Below are 10,212 nucleotides of genomic sequence, written 5' to 3'. Positions count from 1 at the left end.
AGACTGGCAGCAGTCTCGAAATTACAGTTCACAGTACCTTTGTACACATCCTTCCCCCTCCATCTTTTACTGTATCAGAAAAAAAGTGACAAACATTTTTAAAATATCATTGAAATAATTACACATTAAAAATATTAATAATTTATTTCTGGGAATACCCAATGAGAGGTTGGCAAAAACCATTCCATCAAAAAATGTATTAGAAAAAAGTAGAACTACAAAGAGAAAGTAATATGAAAAGTTAAAGTGTGATTAGACCTTCCAAAATCCCATCCTTGTTTGGTTAGAGAGAAAATGGAAAGGAAAGGTAGGAAAAACCAAAACAGGAAGATCCTTGTCTTCTCTGCTCTGTTTCAAAGATCATCATTATAGGTAGAATGGACTGATTTTACGCCCACCGCCCCCTGTCAAAATAGCGTGTAGTTATGGCTTAGGGAATGGAAGAGGGAGTTCTGCTTAGCTCGCCTAGGTGTATCTTCTTACCATAAATGAAGATTGATGCTCAACCCCTTCCTGTTTCTGGCCCTCCTCATTAATAAGCTGCTGTTAAAGACTGTTGTGTTTGTTAAGCCATGAACTGCCCATTACTCAACTCTTTTACTTGTTTTGGTGCAGTGGCTGGCTGTGGCTGGTGCTTCCACCCTTGATTTACTCCCACCACAACCTAAATAACCCTCCTGTCATCGAACTGCCTTTTCCTCTGCAACAATTTTCTTTTTACTGTCGTCTGTCTTAAAAGTTTTAGTTAGGTTGAAAAATTTAGTGCCTTCAACAACCAAGACCATCTAACTGTCTGCATAATACATAGTTTTTTTTTTATAAAAAAAACATGCCCTGTGAATACGCTTTGGATGTCAAGAAAGTAGTGTTATGAATACGCTTTGGGTGTCAAGGAAGTAGTGTGTGGACCAAGGAAGTAGTGTGAGGACCAGGTCAATTTCCTATAATTAGAAATCATTATTTGTGAGATCCCACTTCGATTAGAGGGTAGAATGAAACATCGATTAGAGAGTAGAATGAAACATTGAAGGAAAGCCCGAAAGAGAAACTTTGAGGGTGTGAAAACTAATCTCTAACAAACGTTTTAAAAACTTAGGAGAAAGTCCATAGAAGATAATATTTACTAGCAATAGACTAAAATCATTACAGTATAGCCTTTTGAAGCTAAATTATCAACTACAAAACGATAAATGATACTTCAGCGAATAACCTCACATAACATTATAAGTGTTCATGATACTAACAACTTTAAGTAATGGTGTTAAGTTCGTAGCAAAGGGTCCAAGTAGCTAAGACCATAGTCAAGAAGTCCTGCAGTAAAAGAAATACATCATGTCTAGGTTGGAATTACAATTCCACTAATTGATACGGTTAACCAGTCATGTGCTTCTTCTCCATCACACAAAGGACCAGTTTATGAACATGAAAGCTAGACAGTGATTGGAATCATCATCATTTAGAACCTTCCAGGCAATGGCTTGCTCGTAAGAAATGGGACGGCCCATACTCGATATGCAAATACCAGATGGAAGATTTGTGAATCCCTGAGACGCAAAGAAAAAAATATATATATAAGATAGTCTTAATATGCCTATATTATTCAGGACAGAATCGATCATGATTAATCATATCAAGTTCTTAGTTTATACCTGCTGCATTATCTTGGGGAACTCAGTGCAGAGAATCTTCCGACCTGCCTCATCGAGAATTTTGTCGAGCATTATATCTTGCAGGCCAACAAGAGTGGTTTCAAGCATGTCCAAACCAGCCTGGTTAGCGAAGGTGAACACAGCAGATGCCTGAAATTAAGTTTTTAAAATCATGTCAGCTTTCCGGAGCAGTCAAGTGACTTGTCATATAATTCAATTTTAAAAGGTAGGAATGTTGATTACGTTGGTTTTTACAGAGCAACACATGATTGCATCGGAGTGGTGCCATAGCAGCTTCAACATGGCATCCCCCCCAGACTGAGAATCCGCTTGAAGGAGCTCAGATCCCACATGGATCCTGAAACACGAAACTGTTGGTAAGTAAAGCTGTTGGGGGCAGGGGAGTTCATACATTGTTCAGCAGTTATATGAGCATTTCCATGGCTCTTTTCATGTACTTAAAACTATACATGAAGAACACAAGCCAAATTTTCAGAGGAACGAAAAATTACAGTGCCAAGAACACTAGGGGATTACGTAGTATATACCTGTAACTTCGGCAAATCCATCGAGCCAAAGTGAGAGCTTCAGGAGAACCAGGAAGGGGCTTTAGTCCCATATTGGAACTCAACCGAGATGGGGCAATGGCCATGGCAACCCTTTGAACGGACCCGACAACACTACGGACATATTGTCGGGCCATTGCAGCCACATTTTCCTGTAAGTGATTCTCAAAAGTGAACTGGAAAGCAATGGTCAAGACTGAACGAAGATTGTAGCTGCTCAAATCAGTTTGACCAGCAGAACGTGCAGCATTGGCACCAACTTCAAGAGTAGAGGCCAAATCCAATGTTCGAGCAGCAGTAGGATCATCCTGCAATGGATGAAAAACAGAGGTTATGCTTTTTCAAAAGAATGGGAAGTCCAAGACAGTAATTCAATGCAGAGACGAACTGTTTTCGGATCCAGTGGGATGACACGAAATCCTGAAGGAAGTAATGGAGCATCATCCGCAAAGGATTCATCTATAGGCGCAAACACAAGCTGAGAACAAGCTCCAACTGCATTTTCATCAACCCCACTACAGAGCTGCCACAAAAAGGTTGAGAAAACATATAATCAGGAGGCAAAAAATAAACTTACATTGGATAAGACGATGCAACTTAAACGTAGCGAACTCACCTGCAATAAGTACATATCTCGGCCAGCCAAAGCAACGTCATCGGGAGAGAATGCAAGGCCCTCCAGCCGAACCACCTCCAAAAACTGCACAAAGATATTGTCATATTTACAGTACAAGGAAGAGACTGAAGGAATTTCTTTCAAAGATAGAAATGGTTACCTCCTCATGCTCCACAGTAGAAGCAAGAGGCAATATAACCTGGCTGCTAGGGAAGCCACCAGGCCTTGCACATGGAACAGCATATGGACTGGCTTTTAAACTTGCGGCACAGTAGGCATCAACTCCATAATCAGCCCATTCAGACCGATGCTCTCTCAGGAATCGAACAAGCAAAGCAGGGGGAACGTCCTGGAGATGACAAGTAAACAAGTTAAGATTGAAACCAAGTATATCAATCATTCAGATGCAAAACGTCTAGACGAAATATTCACCTGAAGTAACATCGACGCTTTTGCACACATCACTCCACCACCAAAAGAGGGATACATCGACGTGTTATACTGGGATCCGGGAAACACGTTTGCTGATGAATTTATGACAATTGTCACATCCTCCAAACCGTCACTGCCCATAGGCGACCAACCATCATCAGCAAACCCATTAACAGCATCGTTGAAACCCCTACAGACCATTTCCAGGTATGATTAGAATAAGAAAGCAGCATCAATGACAATCATAAAACTTCATTAGTTATCAGGCTCTCCACAGTAAACTACCTGCAAAGTTTTTGACTGAATGTCCGCAGTACAGCGGGTTGACGTCCACCAGTGTATTGAATCTCTCCATTAGTCTCTTGAGCAATTTGTCTAACGTGACGCAATGCCTGAAGAACAAATTCGACCGATACAGTAAGAACAGAACAGATATGATTTACTTGTCAAGACAATGGAACCTCTGCAACAATTCTTACAGCAGTTGTCATTTTCTGAGCAAGGATCTTGGATGACTCGTAAAGTGGCCTAAGAACTTCAGGGACACTCCAAACCTATAAATGGAATGAAAGATGAAAAAAAAAAGTGCACAAACAATCAAGAAATACAATGCTAAGATACTCGAAGTTGAAAGCTCACATCCAAATCAATGTGATCGACAATGTGAATAATCGATCCATCACCCTCGCACGCTCGTATTAAGCAGCCACTAGGAAGCATCTCAGCTCTAACAAAAGTAGATGGCGGAGGCCCTGCTGGGCCACCAGTAGAAGAAGTCAATGACCTCTCACAAACCTGCAACTCATTCCAAAGAAAAAGCTGAAATCAAGACCAACAAATAGTACCAAAGATGCAAAATTTAGAGTAAAAAAGATGCGGTGAGTGAATCTACCACTACACTGCCATCTTCTAAACTTGTTGTATATCTCATAGTCCAGAAGTCGCGTGCTGCTGCTAATGTAGTTGGAGCGTAAGTCTATACGAAAACAAATGGAATTAGAAACAGTAGAATAAAATTTAACCATAGAAGAGACAAAATGAAGAGTATTAGCCAACCTGCATGTATATGAGCTCTATTGTTCCCCCATTTCCCGTAGGAATAACACTTACAACGTTAAGACATCGGCAGTCACGATACCAGGAAAGGCGATCTTTGAGAATTTCTGCAACCTGCATCGATTAAACTTCATGTTCACGACGCACACACAAGAAAGTTCCCAAAAACAAACCATCATGTTCAAGGGCACGAGAGTTAAGTTCTAGTTCATAAAGCAAGTACCTTTGTGGGTTCTAGACTAACAAGACCACAGGCTCGTGCTGCCACCCCGCTGCAGTTGCGGGAAACAGCAACGATACCGATGGAATCCGGACCAGGCTGTGTAAATATGAGGATATTCATTAAGACCATCAAGTAAAACATAACCTTCAAGAGGACATTCAATCCTATAATACAAACAATACTTACCTTCATCCCAATCATCTGGACCCAGTCGACAGCAGTTCCTGTAGCCTTGGAAAGGAACTCTGCCAGGGTCTCCTCAGCTATCGCTAGAAGACTAAGACAAGCAATTCATAAAAGCCATTTCAATGTTGCATCCAAAAACAAGGTGACTGAAATATGGAAGTAGCAGCTAAAGATACTGACCCAGCTGGGTTGTTGACATCCCTATTGGGATGCTGAGGATTTGGGTTTTGCTGTTGTTGAGGCTGACCGCTCATGACTACAGACTCACAGCTATTGTCTGTAGTCGTCCCAGATGCCTATTGAAGAGAGAAGAAGAGCTCCTTGTTACACAGAAGATATCAAAGCTGGAAGAAACACTTCAATTTGAAGGCACAAAGTTTTTGGAATTGAAAGGGATTACACTAAGTTTCTGGCGGACATAGCCATTCTCATACACCAAATGAGACACCTGCTTCTGCAAGCGGTCATTCTCCTCCATCAACAATTTGTTCATCGCTGACAACTTTCTATTAACGCTCTGGAGCCGAGAAGATTCCTTCCTTTGCTTCTCGCGGCATCTAGCAGAGAATTAAAGGGTAAAACAAACTGTGAAGTTGCTTGGAGATAATCTATAGATCATTAGTTTAACATCTTTCTTCATCCAAAACTTCAACCCCAGAAACAGGGAAGGACGTTTAGTTTTCAAAGATTCAATATCAAATTAGAAAGATCAGCAAAGATTGCTAACCCAAAATTTCAAAACCATAAATATGATCCCAAAAAGGCCAAACTGAAGGTCAGATTCTCATAACCATCGGGAGGTCCAGTTCCATACTGAAGAAGACGACGAAAAGACATGGTAAAAAGGAGTAAAGTTACTGAATACACAAGTTCTAGGGAAAAATGTGGTTATTTTCAATCAACAGCATCATTTCCTTATAAACCCATTTCCCAGAGCTATTCAACTCCTTGACCAGATGTACCACAAGCTCAGAGCCCAACCCAAAAGTTTAGACAATATTACAGATGGGAAAAACAAACAAGCAAAAAAGACAAGTTTTGAAACAAACACTGTACCTGCGATTTTGAAACCAAACTTTGATCTGTTTAGGCTCAATGTTCGAAAGGATCGGGCACTCTCTAATGAGCTGCTGCCTTTTGAGAGAACTGGGCTTAGGACATTCTGCATAAACTCTCTCTAATGCCTCAACTTGCTCGGGTGTATACCGTACGTATTTGCTGGAACCCATCTCTTTATGCATGAGAAGCGCCATAGATGTTGTGCAGCAAACTCGAAGAAAGAGGCAACCCAAAGATTTGAAAACCCACGAAAAAGAAAGCCTCAAGAAAAGGAAAAATGGGAAGCTAGCAAAAGGGGATTTTTGTGTCGTCTTGGTCTTCTTCTTTGGCGGTGTTGGTGGTGGTGTTAGGCTTTTTACCGGGCAGGCTCTCTCCTCCAAGAGAGCCTCCTCTCTCCTTCATCCGTTAGTGCTCTGCTTGTTGCTCAAAGCACACAGGTTGAAGAAGAGCATGAACAGGGTCCTCTGGCCTTTATCACAAAAGCGCCAATTTCGAGGACTTCAGAAGCAATGAAGAAGAAAAATAAAGACCCAAATAAGAAAAAGAAATTTATTTTTTTGTTTTGAAAAATTGTGGGTTTGTAAGTGGGCAGAGAAAGTATAAACAGAAGAAAACAAACATCCAATGGCGAATTCCTTTTCCCAACTTTCTCTCTGTGGGTTTTTTTCCCTGCACAAATAAAACTTGAAAATCCCACTTTTTTCCCAGTGAGTGATGTGAAAAATCAAAAGAAAAGAAGGGTTAATTTAAAGCCTGTGTGTCAGTCACATAAACAAACACACAAGGAAGAGAGAGGGTTTGTTATGAACAATGGGTTCTGTTCATCTTCCTCTCTTTTATCTCTCTCTAAAAAGAAGTGAGTCAGAGCTCAGAAGGAAGGAACCATCTTCTTTCCTTTTCTCTTTCCCTTTGACAACAAACGTTCACGAGATGAATGAATGAATGTATGTATGGTATTAGACTCACTGATACGTATCTATCTATAAGGACTGTGATGTATAAAGCATGTGTTGTGTGTATGTATTTATATAAGACTCTTTGTTGAAGGTGAAGGAGGGAGGGGAGGTTTGGAGCACAGACAAAGTGGCCTAAATTATTACCTTTGCCCTTTGCCTACTTATTATACTTTTTTTTTGGCACTATTCTATTTTTGCCCTATTTTCTTAACGGCCTCATCTTTTACTTTCAAGACTATGTGAAGATTTGGTTGCTCTTCTTCTTGCTTACAATAACTTGTACAATAAGACTATGTCATTACTCATTCCAACAAATTTTAAGCTCGGGTGGGGATAGGGTGGGAACAGGGAATATACTCCTCGTCCCCGACCCCTTTACATACTGGAGGAGAAATCTTTTCCTACTACTTCCCTCATTCATTGTTTAGATTACGAGCATACACTTAGTTTGTTTGAGATCTCATATTGATAGGAAAAGGGAACGAAACATTTCTTATAAGGGTGTAAAAATATCTCCCGACTTAACTGTTACAATTTTACTTCTATTCACATAAAATAAGAGTATATCCGTGTGATTGCGATGGAGTCCTCACCTTGTGGAAGCCTAAAATCTCTTATTCTATTGGTTACTTATTTGAGAAAGAATTGAAAAGACTAATGAATGTGGACGACTCTTCGCTTATTATTGCTCGTCTCACAAAGTGGTAAGGGGAACAATAGAGGAAGAAAAGAGGTGCCAATTCTTTGAGTGAAATGGTCACCAAACACTACTAATAGTCCTGACCGGCAATTCTCTAGAGTAAACACAATATGCACCAAATCTCGATGATTCGATCTACCAATCAAGGTTTTGACACTACAAGTATGTTCTTAGTTCATCTAGAGCTTCCAAAGAATTAGTGAGTATGGAGTCGGACTTCATGACCTTAATTAGAAAGATTCTATCTCGGTCTTATACATCATATGAAAACAACCCAAATGAAATCAAGTGTTAAAAAGGTGTTTTTTGAGCTGGAAAATATTGGGGTTAATGGGTAATGATTGATACAGTTGTTATGAGAGTTTGGGGCATCAATAATGTTTTACATTATCTTGTGGGACACATAATCTTAATTATAAATTTTGGAGTCAGCAGTTTGGAGCTTTCAAGTTTCACCCATGTCCTTATATTATCACTAATTTTCTAGATGTGACAGACATTAATGGTACCACTTTTCTTTTTGTAAAAACAAAAATCATAATCAATTAGTTAATTAACTGTAAAAATGCATTAAGCAGCTGGATATAAACAATGCCCAATCCAACTTTTGATAGCCAGCCATTGTCCCAATAGCCGTTATAGATGGATATCAAAGCCAAACATCAGGCGTAGCAAGGACGTTGGGCTCTGAAGAATCAATTTTATTTTCATAAACTCATTTGGGTCGAGCAGGTTTGTAAAACTCAGGTAACACACAAGTTTCTTATACTCTATCCTTAAATCTCAAATGTAACCTTCTTAGATTTAAAATTTCAAACCCGTGTCGTGAACGCGTATATTTGATATTTCATGCACGGTTAAGACCTACTAGCACCAACCACACTTTTTGGTTACAAATGAGAGTGTTTCCCACCTCCATCCCTTTACTCATAAGAATCCAAGAGAGAGAGAGAGAGAAAAAAAAGTGATTGACTTTGAGATTTCAGTAGCTAGGGTTGACCTTTTAGTACAAAGGCTTTGATATCTTTAAAGCATCCAAAGCCTCAAAACATACTTTCACTGCTTTCTTTTTTCATCATCCTTTTCTCTCTCTCTTTCTCTAATACTGAGGGAGAGGGAGTCAATGGCTACACAGACTCACTTGGTGTTTTCTTGTCTCCTTCGTTGTACATCGTTCAAATTTCTCTCTAGTTTTAATGATTTTGAAATAGTTAAAATCACTGTTTTTAATGGTTTAAATCTCAATCAATCGCGAAAAAAAGTACAAACATGCCTATATTTTTCCAAGCCAGAGGGTCCCAAAAGTTGTGTTTTGGTGGAGAAGAAGATAACACATTCTGTCATGCACCAAAAGTAGCAGGATTCATTCACAACAGATAAAGAAAGGGCTTTTTGTTTGAAGATCAAAACCCCACACACCCACCTTCTCTCTCCTCAATTTGGTGCCTTTGCTTGCATTTTACACCTCTCTCTCTCTTCCATGTGTGCATGATAAAGAGGTGTAAAGGGGTATTGTAGAGAGGCATAATCCCAAACCTGCTGTATCTTGGCTCCTAATCATGAGTTTGGTATCGCATATTCACACAATACAGCCCAATTGTGATTTGGAGTAATGCTAAAGTATATGCCTTTGTAATATATTGATTACCAACAGTTTAAATCTTCTAAAAGGGGTCAAGTGGGAAGTGAGAGACAGATTTTGTGGCCACTGATGCATGAAATTACACAGATGAATCATCCATAAAGATCCAATTTTTAGATGACCCAATGAGAGTTATATGCAGATTAGAAGTATATATATCCAGATTGTTCACTAATTAGTTGATCGGTAATATTTCTACGTTCTATGAATTGAATGTCATGGAATTTTGTAATATTGATCAAACTTTATGGCCAACCAATCGCAGTTATCATCTAAAACAAAAGTGTTCTCCTTCTAAATTTGAAGATACATAGTGGCATTGATTTGTCTTTGCGTGATAAGATTTGTGTAACATTTTAAGCCCACCGCTAGTAGAATTACAAGCCCACCGCTAGCAGAATTACGTATTATCGTTAGCCTTTTTAAGAACTTGTTAGAGGATTTCAGTCACCCGACACATCATCTTCTTCTCAACTACTAGGGAGAGGTTTCCAACCCATACAAGGAATGTTTCGTTTCTCTCTTCAACCAAAGTAGGATCTCACAATCTACCCCTTTGAGTTGGCACACTATCTAGCTTTAATACTATTTGTAATAACTCAAGCCTAGCACTAGCAGACATTGTCCCCTTTAGCCCCTTACGTATCGCCGTCAGCCTCACAGTTTTAAAATGCGTATAGTAGAGAGGGGTTTCCACACTGATATAAAGAATGTATAGACAAAAAGGAAACTTTAAAAATCTGGGAGAAACTAGTTCACGGGTATATCTGATAAATTATCTTTCTTATAATTATGATGTTGTGAATTCCATTAACAAAAATAGAAAAGGAAAAAGAATAATCAATCCTGAAGCAAGATGAAATGAAACCCACTCAAAGGGGCAAAAGTGAATTTATTCTACTCAAAGCAATACATGGAGGAGGATCCAAATTATACAAAGGTAGTGGAAATTTGAAGAGATATTAAAAGAGTGGCTTGAGCAGGGAGGACCATGAGCAAAAGAAAGTGTTTGATTTCCAAGGAATGGCCCATTGATAGGGACTCCACAGAATCTGCACAGGATACCAATACCCTCGGAACAAAAGTGGCTCAGGTTTCAATAGTAAAGCCTGTGAAATGTGGTTTTG

The 10,212-nt window shown here is 39.4% G+C and overlaps 1 protein-coding gene across 1 annotated transcript; it reads right to left on the bottom strand.

The window, feature by feature from the left end:
• Positions 1-1,197: 1,197 nt before the first annotated feature.
• LOC111803586 (homeobox-leucine zipper protein ATHB-14) lies at positions 1,198-6,722 on the bottom strand. The gene is made up of 18 exons (XM_023688065.2): positions 5,785-6,722; positions 5,129-5,285; positions 4,909-5,024; positions 4,729-4,819; positions 4,543-4,638; positions 4,320-4,433; positions 4,156-4,239; positions 3,903-4,058; positions 3,743-3,817; positions 3,549-3,655; positions 3,264-3,453; positions 2,992-3,180; positions 2,832-2,915; positions 2,604-2,738; positions 2,198-2,523; positions 1,893-2,007; positions 1,650-1,799; positions 1,198-1,544 (listed from the first exon to the last, which is right to left on the bottom strand). The coding sequence occupies exons 1-18, from the start codon at positions 5,979-5,981 to the stop codon at positions 1,398-1,400; spliced, it is 2,529 nt and encodes an 842-aa protein (XP_023543833.2). The 5' UTR covers positions 5,982-6,722; the 3' UTR covers positions 1,198-1,397.
• Between the last annotated feature and the right edge of the window lie 3,490 nt (positions 6,723-10,212).

The sequence above is a fragment of the Cucurbita pepo genome, chromosome 10, assembly GCF_057944985.1.
Source record: "Cucurbita pepo subsp. pepo isolate OVF chromosome 10, ASM5794498v1, whole genome shotgun sequence".
Taxonomy (NCBI): domain Eukaryota; kingdom Viridiplantae; phylum Streptophyta; class Magnoliopsida; order Cucurbitales; family Cucurbitaceae; genus Cucurbita; species Cucurbita pepo.
The sequence above is the reverse complement of the archived record's forward strand: the minus strand, read 5'-3'. Positions and strand labels throughout refer to the sequence as shown.

Coding starts and splice junctions, on each gene's coding strand:
- LOC111803586 (XM_023688065.2), bottom strand. CDS start 5,981: ATGGCGCTTCTCATGCATAAAGAGATGGGTTCCAGCAAATACGTACGG. Junction 4,820..4,908: donor GATGTCAACAACCCAGCTGG/GTCAGTATCTTT, acceptor TGCTTGTCTTAG/TCTTCTAGCGATAGCTGAGG. Junction 2,739..2,831: donor GAGATATGTACTTATTGCAG/GTGAGTTCGCTA, acceptor TTTTTGTGGCAG/CTCTGTAGTGGGGTTGATGA.